General features: G+C 40.0%; 1 protein-coding gene across 1 annotated transcript in view; it reads left to right on the top strand.

Annotated features, from left to right (window-relative positions):
- The window catches only part of LOC109926711 (probable voltage-dependent N-type calcium channel subunit alpha-1B), a 235,086-nt gene that overhangs the window by 155,158 nt on the left and 54,928 nt on the right, over positions 1 to 25,000 (top strand). The window contains exons 8-12 of the mRNA XM_048613606.1: positions 1,577 to 1,693; positions 3,568 to 3,633; positions 10,604 to 10,695; positions 15,277 to 15,427; positions 23,894 to 24,021. Of these exons, the coding sequence (XP_048469563.1) occupies positions 1,577 to 1,693; positions 3,568 to 3,633; positions 10,604 to 10,695; positions 15,277 to 15,427; positions 23,894 to 24,021 (554 nt within the window). The remainder of the gene's footprint in view (positions 1 to 1,576; positions 1,694 to 3,567; positions 3,634 to 10,603; positions 10,696 to 15,276; positions 15,428 to 23,893; positions 24,022 to 25,000) is intronic.

The following is a 25,000-nucleotide window of genomic DNA, read 5'->3' as shown; positions in this document are numbered from 1 at the left end:
GCCACATTCCATGAATGCAAATTCTAAACACATCTTTAAATCCCTTCCAAAAAGCAAAGTGAGGAAGAGTATATGTTGAAATGCTCATGAAGATGATTAGCAAACAGTGCCAACTAACCATTTGACAGATAGGAGCTAGAGGCTCTGGTGTGCTGATGCTTGCAGAAGATGGACTTTTTAATTATTCTCTGACTGAAAAGTGATTTTCTATTTGAATCAGTCTCATGCCTTTTGTTTTTGCAAAGGACATTCACCTTTTTCCTTCAGACATCCACCTCCATTGCAGGTGTCATCGGAATAGCTACTTGCTCTATCAACTGAAGCCTGCATTCTAATGAGAAACTGCAACATGAAGTCAGTAACTCTAATTTCTCTTAAAAGTTCAGTCTTTTGCGATAATTTAAAGCAACACTTCATCAGGGTTTGTTTGATACCATGGATTCAGAATGCCATTGTAAAACAAGTTAGTGACCCTATTGGATGGCATGTGTGGCAAATCTGGAATTCACTACATGTTCGAACTCTTGCATCCAAAATTGCCACAATAATGCTTTGCATCATCTTTAGCACAAGAACAGCAATGGAGTGTTTAAAGACTGAAGTAGAAATGTTTTACCCTTGCACCACTCATTTGCTGCAACTATTTGAATGTTTTCAATTGATCTGTATTGCAAATGATTAAGATAGCTCAATTTTTCAGAGGTTCAATAAATACAAACTATCTTCAAACATTCATCTTTCAGAAATCAAACAATTTATCTTTTTGTGTATTTCAAGGAAAAGATGAAAGTTGAAATGAGATTTAATGTTAGCATTCTTCTTAATAAAGTGATAAACAATCATGTCTTCCAAAACCAGACGGTAAAATGTAATTATGACCTAAGATTATATTAATTATGCTATTGAAGTTTCATATGCATTTGTAAATTAGAATAATTACACATCTATTTGAAAGGAATATGCTCAATGTTTGTTCTCCAATTTTTTTGCAGTAATATTAATGTAAATTTTCTCATCATGAAAAATGCTCACAATGTTGTCCTTTGGTGGCGTTTATTGAAAAAAGAAGTTTAATTCAAATTGCAGTCAGTAAAGGGAACTAAGATGCAGGATAAAAACCGAAAGAACTATGAATGCTGTAAATCAGGAACACAAACAGAAGTTGCTGGAAAAGCTCAGCAGGTCTGGCAGCATCTGTGAAGAAGAAAAAAAAAATCACAGTTAACGTTTCAGGTCCAGTGACCCGTTCTGAGGAAGGATCACCGGACCCTACACGTTAACTCCGATTTTTTTTCTTCAGCATATACTGCCAGACCTGCTGAGCTTTTCCAGCAACTTCTGTTTTAGATGCAGGATAAATGTTTTTAATCCAGTTTATTTGTTTATAATGAACTTCTGAAAAATATTCAATCACTATTAAATTCAGATATTTCAAATGAGGACTAGATGTGACAAAGTGAAACATTATATTATGAGTGCTCCTTTTAAACGATTCATTGCAGTGCGAACTCCACTGCTAAATTGATGTTTCTGGTTGCTGACAATTACCGTACCCTGAATTCTTTGCTTTCACCAGAATAACTTTATCAATCTCAGCTTCCTGCGGTTGTTCAGAGCAGCACGTCTTATCAAGCTCCTCCGCCAGGGATATACCATTCGTATTTTGCTCTGGACGTTTGTGCAGTCCTTCAAGGTGCGTCTCAGAACATCATGACTAAACTGAAATGCAGCGCGAGCATAGTGAATTTAAACAGGAAGCATTAAAACCCATATAGGGGCAGCTTTAAGTTTGGATCAATAGAAGAGCTGTTTTATTGCTTAGTAATTGTATTTAACAAGGTTAATAACTTGTGTTTTTGAGTTGTACTCAACTGACGCAAGTTTTATGGTGTAATTCTGCCACCTGCTGGTTATTAGTTGTAGTTTTTATCCCTGCAACGGGACAAATGATCACTGAAGACCGCTGTCAATTGAGCAGAAAGTTTGCCACAATTTTGTATCATTGATGTTAATGTACAGAGACTGACTCTTGAGCTAGCACTTCATACTGATTCAATTAATGAGCGCAATAACAATTGGCCCTGTGAAGATCACTGTCTTAGAACAAGCGGAACAAAACTGGCAGTTCATTTAGATTATGATTTTTAAAATGTCAGTGGGCAAGATATTAGCAGGCTGGCAGATGGGTGCCAGCACTTATAGAGATTCAGCAGCTCCACCAGAAAAGGTGGGCACTGCTGAGGAAGTTCTGGGATTGAGAGGGCATCTCCAGCCCCTTGCTAAGGTTGCCAGCAAGATTTCAGTGAGCTGCTAAAATTCCTGTCACAAGGACATTGATTAGTTAAATTAGTTGTCTGCTCCTATTCATAATTCAGAATTTTTCATAGTAACAGAAATGTCTGGGAGTCACCTGATGCAGCTCTCTACATTGTTACCCCATGTCCCAGCCCATCTCCCAAGAACAGGTGCATCCTTGCCAGTGATGTAGGTGTCTGTGTCACCTTCATTAGCACATTGGAAATATTAGTGGGCAAAATCATTGGGTACCACATTCCAGAACTGATTGGGACAGTAAACAACATTAATAGGAGAATATGTCTTCAACTCAGACTAGAATCTACCTACAGTATGCATTACCTTAGCGCAACAAAACTAATGATGAAGTCACATTAACGTTGGCATTAAGTTTCTCTATTTACAATAATACATGTTAATTACAAAACTTATTGTATGCATAAATAATTGAATTATGGATAAATCCCACCATCTGTTGGACACTCGCAGATTTGGATTTGATACCCACTCAAGTAGAAACATATCTTTCAAATGAGATAACAGGCAAAATGTTAAGTTCCTCGTGCATGTTGTCATTAACTGCAACACTAAAGAAAAATAATATTTATTTACTGAGCCTGATGTTTTTGTATGTTTGCTTTTAGTCATCTGAAACAGAATGTAATCTTATTTCTGCATTGAGTAGATGAGTATTCCATTAAAAAGTGAAAAATAAAGGAACCTGACTCTGAGGGGGACAGACGAGTGGTGTAATGCACCTTTCACTAAGTGCCCACATTATACCAAGACCAAATAGAATGTTGTCTTATAGTTTTAAATAAAGTCCTGGCTGTTTTGATTTGGTTGCCAGCAAGATTTCAGTGAGCTGCTAAAATTCCTGTCACAAGAACATTGATTAGTTAAGTTGGTTGTCCTTCAATGCCTTCAAAAACATAGCTACTATGACAAAATAGGAATAAACATTTAATTGTATGTTTCTATAAAACATATGATCAAAATCACACAAAAGGAGCTGCCAGACAATTATGTCAAATTGATGCTTATTATTTTCTGAGAATTTGCTAATGTTTCATAGACTTAGATTAATTCAAATTTATTGCAGTACAGTACCTAACCAACAAATTGTTCGGTGAGCACAAATAGCAAGACCTTAAAACAAAGATGCAGAACCCTGTGCATTGTATCTAATATTCCAATAAAAATGTTAATGTTTCCTATTGTGTTGATGCTGTATAGGTTTTTTCAGAGTTGCTTACTTTGTTTCTTCTGCAGGCATTACCGTATGTCTGTCTCCTGATTGCAATGTTATTTTTCATCTATGCCATTATTGGAATGCAGGTCAGTGCAATTAATGTTGCATTAAGCTTTAATGTAGTTTATGCTGAATAAAAGACTAATTAATCACTGACACATCATGAAAATCTGAACAATGTTTATTTTCCCAGTGTCTATATTGCATAGTCATCAATTAGCAAAACAGCTTTTCAATAATTGGAGGAAATATTTAGTAAAATGTGTTTCTGGATTTGTAAATGAAATGCAAATGAATTTTAAAATTTAGAAATGTCAATCCAATTTACATTGAGCAATAACCATTTAATTTAAAGTACAAATTACTTCAATCTCTAAAAACCAAGAAATGAATATATATATATATACAGTACAAAATATTAATAAATATAACTAATACATTGGTTCATAAATATGTAAAATAACATTAATGTTTGAAATGAATAAAATACTGGAGCTCATATCTCTTTTTAGTGAGATTTAAGTTTTCAGTCTGTAGATCATAACATTTAGTTATTGGAACATGAGCTGAAAAAAGACTCATTTTGTTGAAGATTTTCATCTTATATCCATCGGGATACCAATTCAAGGGTAAAACCAACATCTATATTATAAGAGATGAGTTCTGATGGATTGGCAAGTAGACTCTGATTAGTAGAAGACACTGCCAGAGAAAATGCATCTGTTAATGCCAATTGATAGTTAACTGTCGGGCCTTGTTCAAACTTTAAAGTAGATAAGTTGAATCTGATTGGTCAGGGTATTGCCTGAGAAATGAACTAGTGAATCATAGAATCCCTACAGTGTGGAAACAGGCCCTTCGGCCCAACAAGTCCACACTGAACCTCAGAGCATCCCACCCAGACCCATTCCCCTATAACCCACCTAATCTGCACCTCCCTGAACACTACGGGCAATTTCGCATAGCCAATCCACCTAACCTGCACATCTTTGGATTGTGGGAGGAACCCGGAGCACCCAGAGAAAACCCATGCAGGATTATCTCGCAAATATTCTTCAATTGCAAAATCACACCTAGGGTTACAGACTATATTGCAAGGTTGTCAAGCATGGGCTAGTTAGGTGTAGTTAATAACTTGCTTGTTGTGAACAGCCAAAGGGACATGCTGTTTGATATAATCTGCGAGTCATTGTGATTACAGCCTATCTACCTGGCATCACGCCAACACTGAAAATCACATCACTTATTACTGTGGTGGGCAGTCTATCTTTTTGGCTTGACAACAGCATTTTGTTAGTGGTGAACACCTTTTATATTGTTACTGTATAGTAGAAGTACAGAACAGCTAGTCTTACCTGCTATTCAAACCTTTGTGATACTTAACCTTTCAAGGGTAATCTGAGGTGAACTGGGCTATTTTCAGGACCAAGAGTGACTTAGGGCCTTCTGTGAGTTTGTCCCAGGTATGCCTAATGATGGTGTTGCTATGGGATCTGCACTACAATCAGTACTCACTAACCTCCCACACCCTCTACATTTCCCAAATGTAGATGTTACATTTGCTATATTTGAACCTGCAGCTACATGTAAGAATTTTCTCAACTTAGTAGGCCCCATCCTGGACTCAAATTGATGTTTGAAGTGCAACACCAGTCAAATGAGTTCCTTTTCCTCAATGTTCTGATTGAGAAAATGACCTAGGAGGTTCTCTACTATTGTCTACCTCAAACCTACCTTCACTGGTGAATATGCACACTGGGATGTGTCTAAGGTTAGCCTTATCAGCAACATTGTAAATAGGTCCAAGCCATTTGTTCACTGTGCAAATTCGGCATTAAAATACGGTACATCAAAACTATTCTGTGGGATAATGGCTACCCAGATTAGATCATTTCTCACTGTACTTTGCATAAACTTATGAAGGCCCTAATGTGGTCTCTCTTGGTCCTAAAATTTGCCCAGTCTACCTCAGATTACTGTGTAATAGTAAGGTATCTCAAACTTTTGAGTAGCAGGTGAAGCTAGCTGTTCCAACCTGCTTCTATGCAGTCACAAATGAGTGGGTTTCACCACTAGTACACTGCTCCCATCAAGGCAGAAGGAAATTCTGCCTATCACACAAATGAGTGTGTGGTATATGATTTTCAGTGCTGTTGTGATGCCACGTATGTACGCTGTAAGACAAGTGGATCATATCAAACAGCATGTTTGTTCAGCTGTTCACTAAAACCAATGGACTAACCATATACGATGAGCTGCGTTGGCAGAATTTGCAACACAATGTGTAGCATTGGACACCATTTACTTGATCAGCCTGAGTGTGTAAGGAATTATGCCCACCCTTAACTCTGACAGTAACATACACTTGATGGTAGGGTCCTGGGGAGCACTGCTCAACAAAGACACCTTGAAGGTGGAGTCCCGTTTAGACAGTGTAGTGAAGGTGGTGTTTGGTACACTTGCCTTTGTGCATTGAATATAGGATTTGGGATGTCATGTTGCAGCTGTATAGGAGATTGGTTGGCCCACTTTTGAAATACTGCATTCAATTGTGGTCTCCTTGCTATAGAAAAGAAATTGTTAAACTTGAAAGGGTTCAGAAAAGATTTACAAGGATGTTGCCAGGATTTGAGCTTTAAAGAGAGGCTGAATAGGCTGGGACTATTTTCCCTGGAGCATCAGAGGTTGGGGGAGGGGAGGGGTTGACCTTATTGAGATTTATAAAATCATGAGGGCAATGGATAGGGTGAATTGCCAAAGATTTTTTCCCAGGGTAGGGGAGTCTAAAACTAGAAGGCGTAGGTTTAAGGTGAGAGGGAAAAACATCAAAGGGACCACATTTTCATGCAGTGGGTAGTGAGTCTATGAAACAAACTGCCCGAGGAAGTGGTAGAAGCAGGTACAATTACAACATTTAAAAGGTATCTGGATGGGTACGTGAATCGGAATGGTTTAGAGGGAAATGGGTGAAATGCTGGCAAATGATTAAGTTAAGATATCTGGTCGGCATAGACGAGTTGGACTGAAGGGTCTGTTTCAGTGCTGTATAACTTTATGACACTATGACTCCAAACAATTCAGGATTGTTAGTTGATCTCAAGTGTAAAGGAAGCTTAAAATATTTACACACAGACCCTGTCCTTTGCTACAAAAAAAAATGCACCACGCCTGTTTCAAATCACCAGTGATGGAGACTTTGATTAAACAAACCTAGACAATGCTGGAGAAACCCAGCAGGTTTGGAGGCACCTCTGGAGAGAGAAATAGAGTTACTATTTTAAGTCAAACCAAACTTGAAACATTAACTCTATTTCCACAAATGCTGCCAGACCTGTTGAGTATCTCAAGCATTCTCTGTTTGTTTAAGATTTCCAGCATCCGCTCTATGTTGCTTTCATTCGGGTGACTGGACAGGTTATTTCTCAGGTCACTGCTCCAGCTGATCAGATTCACCCTGCCTGGTTTATAATTGAAACAAAGTCTAGCTGTTAACTGTCAATCAGCATTAATGGATGTAGTCTCCATGGGAATGTCATTACTAAACAGACTCCTCTTGCCAATCAATTAGCACTGTTTTCTCATATGGTATAAATGTTGTTTTATTTATTCCTCGAGTTGGTATTCTTGCAGAATGTTCTAATGAGTCCATGGTGAAAATGTGTATTTGTTTCAGCAATTTTCAATATTGCACAGTCATCAGTAAGTGTTAGTTCCACACATCGCACTTATTGTAGGTCCCAGACATTCCAATGTCTGTCTGCAGGACCTAGACTGAAACCTTATTAAAGGTACGGAGAAAGAGTTGCAGTCTTGCTCTAGTTGGAGTCTGCATGACCATTGAGTGTCAGAGATCCAATGGCATTCTTTAAAGAATACGAAGGAGTTCTTTCTGCACCTGATTCAGCAACAATTCTGTAACTTAACTAACCTACAACTGATGCATTTAATTTGGTCAGACACTTAAGACAATTAAAATGCATTATATTAGGGAAGTTATTAATTATTTGATTAACTATGTTCCTGTTACTCATTAACCAAATTTTAAGTATGGACTAGCTCATTATAAGTGTCCTGGAACATTCTAGAACAAAGAAAGACCATTCAGCCTATCATTGTCTGTGCAGCTGAATAAACTACCCACCAATTCTAATTCCACGTTCCAGCACAGGGTTTGATGTAGGATAAAGTCTGAAAGAAAAATGTATTTGCATTTGTACAGTATCGATTTATATCCTCAGGGTGTTCCAAAGCACTTAACTTCAGACAAAAATAGGCAACCAACTTGTGCAGAGGAAGGCCCCACAAATAGCAGTGAATAAAATGATTTGTTAGAGACAAAATAACTGCAGATGCTGGAATCCAAGGTAGCCAAACAGGAGGCTGGAAGAACATAGCGAGCCAGGCAACATCTGGAGGAAAAGAACAGTCAACAGTCAAGGTATTACCCTTCTTCAGGACTGGATTTGAGGGTAGGGGAGAGCTGTTGAGAAAGAGTGAGGGGAAGGGGTGGAGGCGGAATGGTGGTGATAGGTGGACACTGGTGGTAGGTACGACTTGGTTGGTCGATGGGAGGAATGAATGCAGTTGGTGGCTGGAAGGGAGGGTCAGAAGGTAGAATGGAAGGGAGGATGTGGGGCTAGAAGGGGAGTTGGGGGATGGGTGGCAATGTTATTTGAAATTGGAGAACTCAGTGTTGAGTCCTCTGGTCTGTAGGGTGCCCAGGCAGAAGACAAGGTGTTGTTCTTCAGATTTGCGTTGCGAGTCACTGCGATGCTGGAGGAGGCTGAGGACAGACGTGTCAGAGGGGGAGTGGGACAGGGAGTTGAAATGGGTGGTGACCAGGTGGTTAGATTGGTGTTACGGGCCAGGTGAAGATTCTTGGTAAAACGGTCACCTAGCCTATGTTTGGTCTTACCGACATAGAGAAGACCACATTGGGAGCACTGGATGCAATAGACTAGGTTGGAGGAGATGTAGGTTTCGTGACCTCTCCATTTCCATTTCTGGTGACAGTTTACAGACCGACATTTACTATAAACCCACGGACTCCATATTTATCCAGATTACACCTCCTCCCACCCTGTATCCTGCAAAAACTTCATCCCATTTTCCTAATTCCTCCGTCGCATCTGCTCTGACGAGGAGATGTTCCACTGTCAAGGATCCCGGATGTGCGCCTTTTTCAAACAACGCTCTTTTCCCCCCCTCTGTCATCCAGACAGTGCTCCAACGTGCCTCCTCCATTCCCTGTTCCACAGCTCTTAACCAGCCCTCCCCTCCAAACATAATAAAGATAGGGTCCCCCTTGTCCTCACTTTCCACTCCACCAGTCTCTGCATCCAACATATCATCCTCAAACACTTCCACCAACTCCAATTAGACCCTACCATCCAGAACATCTTCCTCCCCTCTCTGCCTTCCGCAAGGACTATGCCCTTCACCATCCTTAGTTCGTGCCACACTCCCCACCAACCACTCCAACCTGTCCGCTACCTTCCCTATAACCATAAAAGATGCAACACCTGCCCACACACCACCTCCCTCATCTCCATTCAAGGCCCTAAACAGCGCTTCCAAGTGAAACAGAGCTTCACCTGCATCTCCTCCAACCTAGTTTATTGCATCCGGTGCTCCCGATGTGGTCTTCTCTACGTCGGTGTGACCAAATGTAGACTAGGTGACCATTTCGCCAAGCACCTCTGCCTGGTCTATAACGGCCAACTAACCTCCCGGTCACCGCCCATTTCAACTCCCTGCCCCACTCCTCCTCGGATATGTCCGTCCTCGGCCTCCTGCAGTGTTGCAGTGTCTCGCAACGCAAATTTGAAGAACAACATCTTACCTTCTACCCAGGCACCCTACGGCCCGGAGAACTCTATATAGAGTTCTCTAATTTCAAATAACGTTCTCACCCATTCCCCGCCTCCTCTTCCAGCCCCACCTCCTGACCCTCCCTTCCAGCCACCAACTGAATTCATGCCTCCCATCAACCAACCAGGTCGTACCTACTAGTAGTGTCCACCTATCACCACCATTCCACCTCCGCACCCCCCACACTCTTTATCTGCAGTTCCCCATACCCCCACATCCAGTCCTGAAGAAGGGTAATACCCGAAGCATTGACTGCTCCTTTCCTCCAGATGCTGCCTGGCTTGCTATGTTCTTCCAGCCTCCTGTCTGTCTAAAATGATTTGTTAAACTGTTTTAATTACAATTAGTTGAGGTGTAAATGTTGACCTGAACAGTGACTGAACTCCTGGAGTTATCTCTGCAGTCCACCTGAGAGTCTTCTCTGCAGTTCACCTGAGCAGGCAGATGGAGCTCAATTCAACAACTCCCCCATACATAATATTAGTAGAATTCCTCAATAAATTCAGAGTTATTTAGGAAGTGCTTAAATGTCTGACTTCCGCAGTAGCTCAAAAATTTCAGTAATTTTTCCCATTGCAGTGCATGTATTGAAAACATGCAAGCTTGATTTCAGTTGGGTCCATTTGCTTGATCTGTTTGCAAAACCTATCCATTGCAAAAAAAAAGTGTCAATGTTTATATCACATCCTGAAAGAAGATACCCTTTACTGAATCTGTCTAGCTGTAACTTTGTTAGTTCAGCACAACTATTAGTTCCTCCCTATTTGTCTTGAAATAGTCCAACATTATACCAGTCAGTCTCCAGATACAACCATTGGCTTTACATGTTAATCAGCAATGTCCATGGAATATTAAAATAAATCTTGTGAATGTTTTTGTTGACTCAATTTGATGTTCCATCTTTATGAGTTAAATTTTGTTATTTTTAGTTATAATAAATCTATTCAACATGATAATTGATCTATGTTTAAGGTTAAAGTTGTAATTCAAGTAACAAAGTGGAATCAGAATTTCATTATTTAAAATCAGTTCCAGTTTGTTCAGAAATCACCTCATGCTATATGATGTACTACAGTGTTTGCCACAGATTTTTGCTAACTATTGGAATATTAACAGTTATCAAAATATTATCAAAATAACAGCTACTAAAACATAAACTGCAACATTTTGTTTTTTCTTTTCAAGGTATTTGGCAACATTGCACTCGATGATGATGGTGCAATTAATCGCCACAATAACTTTAGGACTTTCTTACAAGCCCTAATGCTCTTATTCAGGTAAAATAACAGAAAACATAAGTTTTGCAATGCAAAGTGATCCAGTGCTAACACAAGTTATGACTAATGTGACAAATATTGTGACATTACAAGTTTCGGGACTGATTCCAATCAATCATTCCAAGGATGTAGGCCTCGAATTTTCGCAATGCTTTTCACAATCTAATCGTTCCCGGTCATAGTTTCAACATCTGAAAGCAAAGATAGAGTAAATATAGTAACTATTACATTGAAAATTTACATTTATTATTTCAATTTCCAAGTCCCAGAATACAAAATTTCACAAGGGCTGAAGACACTAAAACTACAAAACAATTCAGGATGTGGTGTTTTCATAGAATCCCCGATAGTCTGGAAGCAGGCCATTCAACCCATATTGGCCCTACATCCCATCCAGAGCTGCTAGCCTGCGTTTCCCTAGCCTGCACATCTCCAGACACTATTGGCAATTTAGCTTGACCAATCCACCTGACCTGCACACCTTTGGAGTGTTGAGTGAAACCAGAGGAAACCCACACAGACACGGGGAGAATGTGCAAACTCCACACAGACAGTTGCCCAAGATTGAGATTGAACCCGGGTCCCTGGCACTATGAGGCAGCAGTGGTAAACACTGAGCCACTGTGCCACCCTTTGTTTTTCAGGAATTGAAAAGCTTAAGAAGGAAATCTAGGAGAGATGGAGTTCCATAGTTTTGAATAAAAACCCAAAGTAAGGTTGGTTCAGAGGGAGGTGGGGGTAAACAGACATAGCAACAGCCCTATCCACTGGTACTGCCTCCCAGAGCAGATGTTGTTCGCTGCAGCCATTCCTGTCATGGACACTGGCTGTCTCTTATTCTGTCGTGTTGAAACAGGTGCAGCCTATGTACATGGTCTTCAGTACATTTTTGCATTAGCATATGTAGCTTGCAGTACATGTTAGCATGCTTGCTGATTCACCTCTCGGTACACTGCCTTCATCAACCCAAGTTAACCTGCCCAATTACAAGCAAATCTTGGCAGTTAACATTCAGTCATCATTAACCAGTGCATTCTCAATGGTAATGACTCTACTCATCAGACTTCACTTACCAATAAAGCAGCACTCTCCTCTCATACAGTGTAAATGTTGGCTTCCCCCTTATATTGGTATTCTTACAAACTGTCCTGATGAGTAAGAAGAAAAGTCTTGATGAGATGTTTTCTTTTCAGAATTACTCAAATTCTTTGCTACCAAATGACTGATTCTGTGTTTAATCTGCCAAGTATCCATCATTCCACAAGCCTGGCTATGCCTTTTGGAAGCTTATCACTGTCCTCCTCATAGTTCACAATACATCCAAGTTTTATCACTGTCAGATTTTGAAATTGTGTCCTGTGTCATCTGTGACTGCCCCTCATTTTGAGAATGACATCCATTCAGAATCACAGGTTTCTCACATGGATCCTCATATGCCTGAACAAGATGATTCCTTTGGACGCATGGGACGGGATTTCCAATAAGCCACTGGGAACTAGAGTGCAAGCTTCATTTCATTTTCTTTCCTTCTTTGAAGGAACTGTACCTCATCATCAAGGTATTTAGACTTGAAGTGCAGTGCAGCTTGGTCAAGTCGGTGCCATTTTGAATGATTGGTAGCAAACTCCCTCCGGGGATAACATCAGTGATTTTCAATGAGAGGTTCAGAGTACCATTTTGAAGTGTTCTTTTGCTTCCCAGCATACAAACCATTTGGGAGATGGCTGGCAAGACTCTTTCTGACCATTAGGTGTTGGTGTCCAGTCCAAAGAATCCGTTCAATGTAGAAACAGGCCAACAAGTCCACACCAACCCTCCAAACAGCATCCCACCCAGACCCATTCCCCTAGCCTCTCTCTGTCTGTAATCCTACAGCTAACGCACCTAACTTAGACATCCCTGAACACTGTGGGTAAATTAGCATGGCTAATCCACCTAACTTGCACATCTTTGGACTGTGGGAGGAAACCCATGCAGGCAATGTGCAAACTGCACACAAACAGACACCTGAGGGTGGAATCGAACCCAGGTCCCTGGTACTGTGAGGCAGCAGAGCTAACCACTGTGCCGTCCAGTCAAAGTTGATTTTGCAGGAACTTTGTCTTATGATCGTGAAGAACACTTGTGTTTGATCAATGATCAGTGGTGACTCCAAAGGATACAGTGGAGGTACAGCTGATGGAATTCCTCCCATACTCTTTTATGTATCATTTATACATATTTCAGATCCCTGCACTTCAGGAGTGTAGTGGTAGCAATTGCTGTGAGGTACTGTCTAGTACTTTTCAGCACTCTTTGTCGTCCAGATGGTACAAGCTTTGAAAAGATCATTGAAAATAAAATCTAATGCCAGTCAAAATGATTAGTGGAAGGAAAGAGTGTAAGGACATTCTCTGCAAAGATCATTGCAATGCAAATTAGGGGAAGAAAAGCAAACCAAAAGGATTATTTTAGTCTTTGAAGATATGAACTGTGCAGTTAAGATTGCAGTGTGAGCTGGGAAATCACGTCAGTTGAGAAAGATAATCTTGGCAGGGGGCCAGCTGGGGATTGAATGGTAGATGGACAGGAACACAACAGTTGATGCTTTCTTTCAACAAACTTGTGTTTAACAATTCATAACGTGGATTCAGGGAATTTACAGTGAAATGTAATGTTTGCTCAGGTAGTTTCTGACTGATCAAGACAGCAAATATAGTTGATAGAATATTCATGAGGCTACAGAAAGATGGGCCTAATTGAACTGAAATTTGGTGCCAGATCTGACAGAAGACGAAAGAAGAGAGCAAAATCTTCCATCTGAAATAGTCACTGTCCAAAACATTATTTAGATCCTCTTTTTCTCTGTAAAGGAGGCTGTTCTGCCCAATCTTTAATCACTGCTTACTAATTGAAACCTCCGCTCACTCACAACTCTGAAATACATTTCATTTACTTAAACATACTTTTCATATTAAGACATGACAGAGAATTAAGAGAAGTGATTGTTTTCCTGACTAGCTGGGGCAGCATTCATAGAATCCTTACAGTGTGGAAAGAGGCCATTTGGCCCATTGAGTCCACACTGACCTTACAAAGAGCATCCCAGCCAAACCAGTCCCCCACGATGGCTAATCCACTTAGCTTGCACATCCCTGGACACTATGGAGTAATTTAGCTTGGCCCATCCACCTAACCTGCACAGCTTTGGATTGTGGGAGGAAACTGGAGCACACAGCAGAAACCCATGCATACGTAGGGTGAACATACAGACTCCACGTGGGCAGTCACCTGAGGCTGGAATCAAACCTGGGTTCCTGGCACTGTGAGGCGACAGTGCTACCACAGAGCCACTATGCCAGCCCCATCCCTAATTGCCGTGGAGAAGGTGGTTGTGAGCTGCCTGCTTGAACTGTTACAGGATTTTCACCCAAGGACAGTAAAGGAGTGGTGATATAGTTCCCACTCAGGATGCTGTGTGGCTTAGAGGGGAAGTTGCAGGTGGAGATGTTTTCATGCATCTGCTGCCCTTGTCCTTCTGGGTGATTGAGAAGTTACTTATGGGCTTTATGATCATTCTTGATAGAAAATTGCATTTTTCCTTCCTCTTCTAAAGATGCAAACTCGTTGACCTTCTGTTCCAAGGGCAAAGCACCCAAGTGCTCAAAGTGTGAGGGAGTGAGATTTTAACCATCATGTTTTGCTCTGAATACACAACTGGGTCCAAGTCAGCCCTCACAGAGTCCACCTGCCAGCCTGACAGCAATCAGGTGTTAGGAACCTTAGCTAAAATTTTCTGCATCTATCCCAGAGAGACTAGAGCCAACTATGGAATCTTAACTGCCACTCCATCTAACAATAGCTGACAGTACTGAGAAAATTTGTTTCAGACTTTGATGAGAAAACAATCCTACATATGTGAAATCTGAATGCCATTGAACAACATTCGTATCTGCTAATTCCCAAACAAAAGATCACAGAATCTTACAGCACAAAAGGATATCATGCCACCAGTTCACTCAGCTCTTTGAATGAGTTGTCCAATTTAGTTCCATACCCTACTCTCTCCCTTGGCCTCCGTAAAATTTCTGTTCACGTCCTGTGGTCTTCTGAAAATTGTTAGAGAATCCATTTCCATTATCCTTTCAGGTAATGCATTCCACGCCTTAACAGCCTTCTTATATGCACAAAAAAAAGTCTTGTTTTCACTTAAATCTTTTCGCGTTTTAAATCTCTGTCCACTTACTTGAAGAAACCATTTCTTCCAAATGGCTCTGTCAAAACCCCTCATAATTTTCAATAAACTATATCTTTTTTGCTCCAACAATAATTACAGCTTTTCCAATCTCTCGCCGTAACTGAATCCCCTCATTTCTGGTGAATATCATTCCTAGTCTTCTCCAAAGCCTTGGTATCCTTCCTAAAATGGGATGTGGATGTCCACAGTTGGAATTCATTTTATTTCGTGAAGGTAGAAAGGAAACTGTTGCTGTTGTCTTATTTGAAAGAAACTGGTGGGCTTGACTTTGTCTCTACATGAATTTGTAAGGAGATAGAATGTATGGAATGACATTATTAAAACCTTGAAAATATTTTTTGCAGGAGTGCCACTGGAGAAGGCTGGCATGAAATTATGCTGGCATGTCTGAGCAAAAGCCCATGCGATAAAGACTCGGGCACAGAAAACAATGAGTGTGGAAATGATTTTGCCTATTTCTACTTCGTATCTTTCATTTTCCTTTGTTCTTTTCTGGTAAGTTTGAAGCTTTGTAACACCAAACTGTTCAGCACAAAAATTTCAGGCTTCTTTCCTATGCAATGCAGCATTTAATCCTTTGAGCTGGTCAGTGGAATTGTTCTCTCAACTCTTTTCATAATGCATGGAGTCTACTTAACCACTGCACAACATATGTAAGACTATTTAAATGCAAATGAGGAATTTACACTAGAGAACTGCTCATTGCAAATGAAGGCAGAATTTAGAGTACTTTCATAAATTCAAGCACTGATGTGGTCCTTTCATCTTTTTAAGAGTCCTTGACTACTTGCAATTTGAAAGGAAAGACAGAGTTAAACTCAATAGCATATTATGGAGAGACCCAGCATTTTTCAGTTATGCTTTATGCATGGTTCAAAAGATTGGTGATTAGAAACATAGAATACATGTGAGGGAGTAGGCCATTCGGCCTTTGAGCCTGCACTGCCATTCAATATGATCATGTCTGATCATGCAATTTCAGTATCCCACTCCTACTTTCTCTCCATACACCATGATCACTTTAGCCACAATGGCCATGTCCAACTCCCTCTTGAATATATCTAATTTCTGTGGGAGGGAATTCCACAGGTTCACAACTCTGAGTGAAGAAATTCTTCCTCATCTAAGTCCTGAATGGCTTTCCCCTTTTTCTTAGACTGTGACCCCTAGTTCTGGACTTCCCCAACATTAGGAACATTCTTCCAGCATCTAGCCTGTCCAGTTGCGTCAGGATTTTATGTTTGTATGAGATTCCCCCCTCATTCTTCTAAATTCCAGTGAGTACACGCCCAGTCAATCCAGTCTTTCCTCATATGTCAGTCCTGCTATCCCGGGAATCAGTCTGGTGAACTTTCGCTGGACTCCCTCAATGTCCTTCCTCAGACTAGGAGTCTAAAACTGCTCACAAAACTCAAGGTGCAGTCTCACCAAGGCCCTGTATAACTGCAGGAAGACATCTATACTCCTATACTCAAATCCTCTTGCTATGCAGGCCAGCTTGCCATTAGCCTTCCTCACCGTCCACTGCACCTGCATGCCATATTCAGCTGATTCTATCTTGAAACTCAGTGGGATTGTACCCTGATCATATTCTCCAGGCAAGCCTTCAGCACCCCACTCACCATCCTCCTTATGGATCAAATCCAAGAAATGTTCATCACCAACTTGGTGATCCAGGTGGTTATAGCTGGTTTAGTGATACCCTTCAGGTTAATATGAAGCAGTACTTAAATGGTGCCACCTGACTCTTCCTTTGCCTGTACTGGGTATCTTCACTCAAAACATTGCTGAATGCTTTGCTTTGTACTTGGAGGAGTGTTTTAAAACTTAACACAAGGCACAAACTATGAAAAGATGAAACATTTCTCCTATAAAGCAGCAAGTTATATGTGGTCTCTTAAAAGTCAATGTTGGCCTAAGTGGATTTAGTAAGTAGTTTAAATTACTTTATTTCCAAAGACAGACATAAGGGAGCTCTCAAGACATAGTATAGTTAATAGATTTTGATCTTTGTTCTTCATGTCGATATAGCTTTCCTATTACATGAGGGCTGCAATAGAGGATAAGGTGAGAACCTAGCGGTGAATCTATAGAATCTGGAAATTCAACCCTCACTGTATAACTGCTTTATATTATTTGGGATTCTCTACGTTTAGGGACAAAAATGCAAGAATGCAGACCATGTTAAACTCATCTGTAGCTTATATTTTATATAACCTCATTTCAAACTAAACTATGAAACAAAATGCCTCTGAATCTGAATAGGCATTATTGTTTGCAGATGTTACATAAAATATTGGGATCAGATCAATGACAAGAAAGCTGTGCTGCAAATTACTAGTTCGATGTCCCAATAGCACAGTATGTCAGACTGTGCTGTTGAAAGACATCATATGAAATTGTGTTTCCTCCATTTGTTCTGATCCCAGTCCCAAAGTAGATAACTGATGAACAAAGGGACTGTGAAGTGACTGCTTTTGGAAGGACACATTGCATTTTGTTTTCAAATTGCAAGTAACTTGCTAGATTCCTGGCATCATGTCTGCTGCCCATCAGCTTACCTTGTAAGTTGGTTCATCTCATGGGTAATGTTAAATACAGGGGAGTGAATAACTAAGGGTTTAAAAACATGAAAATAAATTTAACTCAATTGCTGAGAAAAAAGCTTCATTAACTAAACTAAATGCTATTTTTTTTTTCAAATTATTACTGGAGAACTGTCATGCCCTGAAGTATCAGGTGCAACTAGGCATTAGGGAAATCATAGGCAGAGTGGATTTGGAGTGATAATGGCATTTACATAATCTTAGTTTGACTCATGTTTCAGTTTTCTCTTGTTCAATACTGGATAAGGACTTGCACTCAATTTCTCCCTCAATCACTAAGCAAGGAAATCATTAGGGTACTCATCTCTAAGTACTTCCCACTGCTGCTCTTGTATTTATTCATTAGAACTGTAGAAGAAAGGCAAAATTTCTACTTTCCATTCTCCCTGGAGAGCTCTAGTGCAGGCACCAGCTGCGGCTCAGTGCATAGAATGGTCATTGCTCAGTCAGAAGGTCCTAGGTTAAAATTACTAACAAGGTATTTGAGCATCTAAACTAGGCTGACACTACAGCGCTGTACTAAGAGAGTGCTCCTGATTCAGGTGAATGTGAAAGCCTGACATTATTTAAAAAAAAAAAAAGAGCAGGAGAGTTCCTTCTGGTGTTCTGGACAATATTGATCCCTCAATCAACATCATTAGGATAGATTAATTGGTCATTGCTACAATGCCATTTGTGAGAATTGCTGTGTGCAAATTGGTCGTCTTCTACATTGCAACAGGGGCTGCACTTCAAATGTATTTCACTAGCTGTAAGGTGCTTTGGGACCATCTGAGGGTGTGAAATATACTGCACAAAAGCACATATTTCTTTTTCCTGGCTGACCTCCTGGTATCAGAGGCTAATTTGATGTAGTTTTGTCTTTGGGCTACAATGTATTGCAGGCATCTCTCCCAACTTTCATTGACTTCAGTGAAAATGAAAATCAAGAGGAATCTATAATGGACAGCTGAGTCAATCTTGCACGTTCTACCTGATCGCTCCAAGTCAAATTGAACTTCAGTGTATTGAAACAAGCAACAGGCAGAACTGCCCAGCTGGCAGTTTAACAAATGACATCAGATTTCAATTTCTGTCAGACAGGAGAAAGTAGTATGATCAAGCTACTGCAACCCACCTCAGAATTAAAGTAGGATTTTTAATCTCAAAAGCTGAATTCTCAACAATTGTGTGTAATTATCATACAATCACAATGCCAATCTCCAATACTGTTATAGAACGTACATTACCTAACTTAATGGTAACGTTGATTGCAAGAAATGGGAGCATTTAAAACAGAAAAACAAACAGTTTTGGAATATAATGAAATTCCCAACCAATTGTGTCCAATACCTTTCACTTGCTGCATTGAGGATATAGATTGTTAAAAATTATGCTTAACAGCTGTAGGTGTTGGAAGAGGCATTATGTTTATTACATTTAGCAGTGAAACTGAAATCAATTGATTCAAAATGTAAAGTTTAAATTAGACCATTACATGCCAGTTTCCCTGCTTGGTTTTGGATGCATGCAAGGCGAGTATTTTGATGGAGATTAGAAATTCTTTTACAAAGACTAATATCATCCATAGACCTAATTGACTGTAACTGATTGCCAGGATTGCATAACTTCTAAAGGAATGAGCTGATGAAATTAGAGGCCAATTTATTTTAAAATTGCTAGCAACCTTTTTACAAACTCCTTTGATTGTGTTTATATCAGTTTTTGATGCTCTTTTCCAAATTGACCATCCAAGGGAAATTAACCAAAAACTGTAGCCTAGACATTGATGACCGTTAAATTAGCTGACCAAGAGTGAACATGTTTATACAACATTTCTTGTATCTAATATTTTAAAGAATATGTGAATCGTTATTTGAAGCAAAATAATATCTCGGTGTGGGAGGCCAGTTAGCTCAGTTGGCTGTAAGGCTTGAGTATAGTTCAGAAAAGTACCAGCAGCATGTAGTAGGCTTGAGACCTGCTTCCTGACTCTGCCTTGAGGCAAAATAATGGAATAAACTGCACTTTGGCAACCCACAATCAATTCAGAATGGTACCAGAAAAAGAAGAACAATACCCCTAGAGAAATGGTGGACATAAGAATGTTATCGCAGTTTCTGACTTCATGTTTATTCAAAGGAAAGAGTTTAAATTTTCTAACAAGTTACTCACATGTTTGAAATGAAACCACGTACCAAGATTTTTTCTCTTTGACTACCTTGAGAGCTGAAAGTCTATTTATGAATCCAAATGGCTGAGCTCCTGCCCAACAGGGCTGGTCTAACTTTGATTCCAATTAGCTGCACATTAAATTAATTATAATCTAGTAATTTGTTCACTCCAGAGAAAAAGCTTGTATTTATATTCTTCACGTTTAGCAACGGGTGGAAGCATTTACTGAAAATCATCTTACTGCATGGCAATTTCAGTCATATGGTATTTCTGCAAGTGTTTCTTATCTATTTGAAAAAGGACATACAAGTACTTATCACTCAGCTCAATTCACACCAAAATGCTGCAATAATTAAGCTTAGAAATATATATTAACAGATATTTAATGGCCTTATTAGAAACTACATGGGATTTACATTTGTAGTCTAATACCATCTGAAGCCTTCGCTTTGCCAGTTCTTAACATATTCCATTCTTTCTCTGTAATCTCCTCTTGCCTACAACCCCCAAACATCACTGTACTCTAATTCTGACTTCTTATACATCCTTGATGTCATTAATCTTAAACTTTCAGTTACCTAAACCCTGAATTCTGGTTTACTCTTCCAAACATCTCTATGTCTCTCCTCTATATAAAAATGCTCCTTAAAACCTAGCTTTTTAATTACAATTTTGGTTATTCATCCTAATATCCTTTTAAATGTCTCAGTGTGGAACTTTGTATGATTATGCTCTTGTAAAACACCCTGGGACTTCTCTTTACTATTGTAAAGATTGTTATATAGGTAGCTGTTCTTGTTCTGTTTTCCAGTGTTACTCATTTGGAAAATAATTATTACATCAAAGATCATCCATACAGTTGTGGCTTTGAAAATGAGAGAGCTTTTATCAAGGTTATTAATGTTGATTAAGAGCAATATGTTGAATAATGAACTGAAAGAGTCAGTCACAGCCGTGGAAACTGGAGCACCTCTCAGTCCAAGAATCCAATTGACAAATGCAACATCCTGATGCTTCAAGGAGCTGAGCAGACCCTAGAAAATCATTGACCTGCAGAGCTGGTACCATGTGCTTCAGGCAGGAATACTAGTGCTCAAGGAATTGTCTGACATCACAAAGAGGCAATCTACATGGGTTGCAAGACTTCAAACCTCAGTTTAGAAAGATAACATCATTATCAGTCATGCACCATAGTGGAACCAACTCACAAAATAGCCAAAATGTTAAATTATCCAGTTTGTCACAGCTTCAAAGCTTGCTTCTTGCATGAGGCTGCCACCAGCAAACATTCTATAATTCAGGCACATTTGCATTAATCGCACTGACCTTTCCCGTGCTCATAAGCACTTTGATGCACTACAGATGTATACTCAATCGGAACAGATGTCGCTGTATTGATTTGGAGGCCCATTCCTCAGACCTGACATCATGGTAAATTAAAATAAATCTTAGCAAAAGTCTTTAACCACACAGTGCAGTGAAAGTTTAGTAGTAGAAAAACTTCATTGTATTTTAGTAAATCAACCCCACCTAGCTTTCATACCTAGATTTTTAGATTTTATTGTCACCTATTCCACAAAGAAATCTGAAATTATATTTTCATTCATCAAACTTGTGGAATCATTTAGCAGGATGAAGCAGGCAGTTCTGGCAATTCACAAGCTAATTTATGGCTATGTTTTTCTCTGTTCCAAAGGACCAGGGACAATGTCTGGTTCCCCTCTGATTTTTTTATCCTGCCATAAGAAAAGTGGGAAAAATACTGTTGAAAACATCATTTTGTTGGAAAAAAAAAGATGTTTGCAAGAAGGGCTTAATTTTGTTTCAAAGTAATATTGCATTATTTCCTCAGATTTGGTACTTTTTATGAAGTTTTGATCCTCTTAATATAGCGAAGAGTAAAGAAAGAAGATACCAAGAACTGCAGATACTGGAGTCAGAGACAACACAGTGTGGAGCTGGAGGAACACAGCAGGCCAGGCAGTATCAGGGGAGCAGGAAAGCCAACGTTTCGGGTTTGGACCCTTCTTCAAAAAACGGGGAGGGGGAAGGGAGCCCAGAAATAAATAGAGAGAGGAGGGGTGGGGCTGGGGAAGGCAGATGGGATGGTTATAGGTGAATGCAGGTAGGGAGTAATGGGGATTGGTCAGTGGGAAGGATGGGGCGGATAGGTTGGGAGGAAGATAGACAGGTTGTGTCAGTTCAAGGAGACGAGAGGGAGGATAGCTGGGGCTGGGGAAAGGTGAGTGGAGTGGTGATAGGTGGATGCGGTTAGGGGGAAGTAGGGATTGGTCAGTGGGAAGGGTGAGGCAGGTAGGTGGGAATGAAGATGGACAGGTTGTGTCAGGTCAAGGAGGTGGAGCTGAGAGGGAGGATTGGATGTGGGATGAGGCTGGGGGTGGGGAGATTTTAAAACTGGTGGATTCTATGTTCAGGCCACCAGGCTGTAGGCTCCCGAGGTGGAATATGAGGTTCTGCTCCTCCAGTTTGCATGTAGTGTCATTGTGGCACTGGAGAAGGCCCAGGATGGACATGTCACCAGGGAGCAGGAGGGGGGAGTTAAAATGGTTAGTGACCAGAAGGCAACTTCTGGCCTACTTGTTCCTGCAGCTCCGCATTTTGTTATCTCTGACTCCAGCATCTACAGTTCTTGCTATCTCAGTGACTGGAAGATGTTGTCAATTATCGCGTACAGAGCACAGATGCTCCACAAAACAGTCCCTGAGTCTGTGTCTCACTGATGTAGAGGAGGCCACATAGGGAGCAACAGATACAGTAGATAAGGTTAGGGATATACAGGTGAACCCATGTCGTATGTGGAAAGTTTGCTTTGGGCCTTGGATGAAGGTAAGGAGGGAGGTGTAGGGGTAGGCGTAGCACTTCCTGCGGTTGCAGGGAAAGGTGCCAGGGGTGGTGGGATTGGTGGGGAGTGTGGAGTGGACAAGAGAGTCGTGGAGAGAGCAGTCCCTATGAAAAGCAGATAGGGCGGGGAGGGAAATATATCTTTGGCTGTGGGGTCGGATTGTAGGTGGCGGAAGTGGTGGAGGATGATACACTGGATTTGGACACTGGTGGGGTGGAATTTGAGGATTCTGTCTTTATTTTTGTTGGGGGCAGGGGGTTTGGGGGCAGAAATGCAGGAAATGTAAGAGATGCAGTTGAGGGCATCGGGGGTGGGACATGTGACAATAATAAATTAAAATCAATAATAAATTATAATCAATAATAAATTAAATCAAATAAACATTTTTTCCTTATTGAAGCTTTCCTCAGCCACAATCACATTAAAAACATAGGTAAATATTTTATTACACATCAGATTTGGATGTCATGAATTTAATCACTTTGAAATATTACCAACAACAGACACAATGAAGCACTTTGTCCAACATTGATTAACTTCTTCATCATGGTAAACAAGGGTGAACTGTCGTTCACTCCTTTTGTAATCTTGAAAACATAAACGGATTCACCTTGAAGACTCTTCATCATAAAGAAAACAAATCAAACATCTCTAACGTTTCATCGCAATTTAACTTTGTGACAGCCAGAGTCATCTTTAATAGTTTACCTCTCATTGTCTCTGCACTGGTATTTCCATTGGTCTGAGTAGTCCAGAAATGTACTTAGTGCATAATATGGGTTTGACTAGTGACATACAGAGCAGTATTATAAAAGCTTTTGATTTGTATTGTATCCCTCTGTTAATACAGCTTAGTACTCTTCTTAGTCTTAAAAAAACTCTGGATGCTGGAAATCAGAAACAAAAACAGAAGTTGCTGGAAAAGTTCAGCAGGTCTGGCAGCATCTGTCGAGAGAAAGCAGAGTTAATATTTTGGGTCTGGTGACCCTCCTTCAGAACTCCGGCATCTGCCAGATCCACTAAATTATTCCAGCAATTTCTGTTTTTGACTCTTAGCCTCATGATCGACTGCACTGGAATGGAAATACTTTGATACAGTTGTCTATAGAATTCTTTTCCTTGATCAATGCATTATATTTGAAGTTCCATTTGTTAATTGCTGTTGCTTTTAGTTAATTTCTGTGAAATTAATAATTTTATCTTTGTTCACGTTAATTACGTCCACATTGGCTACCAAATGCTGGATTTCAGCATTTTCAGAAATTAATTTTGCAAATGTTCATTTTTTTTGAAGTAACAGCTTTATATTAATCAATTATTTAATGTTTCTTTTTCCAGATGTTGAATCTTTTTGTAGCTGTTATTATGGACAATTTTGAGTATTTAACCCGAGATTCCTCCATCCTGGGACCACACCACTTGGATGAGTTCATTCGTGTATGGGCTGACTATGATCCTGGAGCCTGGTATGTGAAATTGGCTTTATTGCTGCATAACAATGTCTGATACATGAAATGATCGTGTAATCTTTGAACGGTAATGAGGATAGTAATGTTGTCAAACATGTGTGATGTCAAACAGTTAATTTATAGAATAGAGAAAACAATTGATTTGAGAGCAATACTCTATCAAGCGTATCATTCATAGAAACATGTTACATCTGGCTTTACTTATCAGTGGCTTTGCAATCAAAAGATATAATAAAAGTGAGCACCAGTCCGAAGAAGTTGCTGAATGTATTGCCAGAAGGCAGCAGTGATCAAGCAGCTCAAAGCAATGTCATAATATGATCATGCCAGCTGCATTTTCAAAGAGTTGAAAGGACTGGTAAAATTCTGACAACATTTTGTTTTTAGTTCTGTCTTTTTTCACACCAGGGGTCTCATTGTGTATTGCACCATTCGTCAGCCAAGACAGTTCCAATATTTGCCAATACCCTTACAAGTAAAGGTTTCTGTAGTATGCAAAGGAATGGCCTGTGGTAACTGGGTCTGCAGTTTTCTCATTTCTCATTGTGACATCCAGTTGATTTCACCATGCGTTGATTCAGCTGAGACCAGGAACTTCGTTATATGAAGGATATTGCATGGGGATTCCCTACTGTTCATGCTATATGCCATTGCTGCTACTGACTGACTGACAACCTCCTGACTGTTTTGAGTTACAGCAGAATATTTACAATCGCTTATCTGCTTCACATTATTTTTTGATGCTTACATTTTGATCGTACTTACGTCTGCTCATTTCCACATGAACAGTCATAGAGAGGCAAAAGGTTGGATTTAATTGCTTTTAGTAGCTTGACAGAGGAGGATTGGAAAGTAAGTTGTCCACTTGTTCCCAATACTGTGATCTCAGCTCGATACATTGAGCATGGGTGGCCAACTACTCACTGCCTGGTGTGGAAGCCAATGAGTTATGGTAGGAAGGCGGTCTTTGCACTCG

This window comes from Rhincodon typus, chromosome 28, assembly GCF_021869965.1.
Source record: "Rhincodon typus isolate 14 chromosome 28, sRhiTyp1.1, whole genome shotgun sequence".
In the NCBI taxonomy this organism is placed as follows: domain Eukaryota; kingdom Metazoa; phylum Chordata; class Chondrichthyes; order Orectolobiformes; family Rhincodontidae; genus Rhincodon; species Rhincodon typus.
Note: the sequence above shows the minus strand (reverse complement) of the source record. Positions and strands in the feature narration are given on the sequence as shown.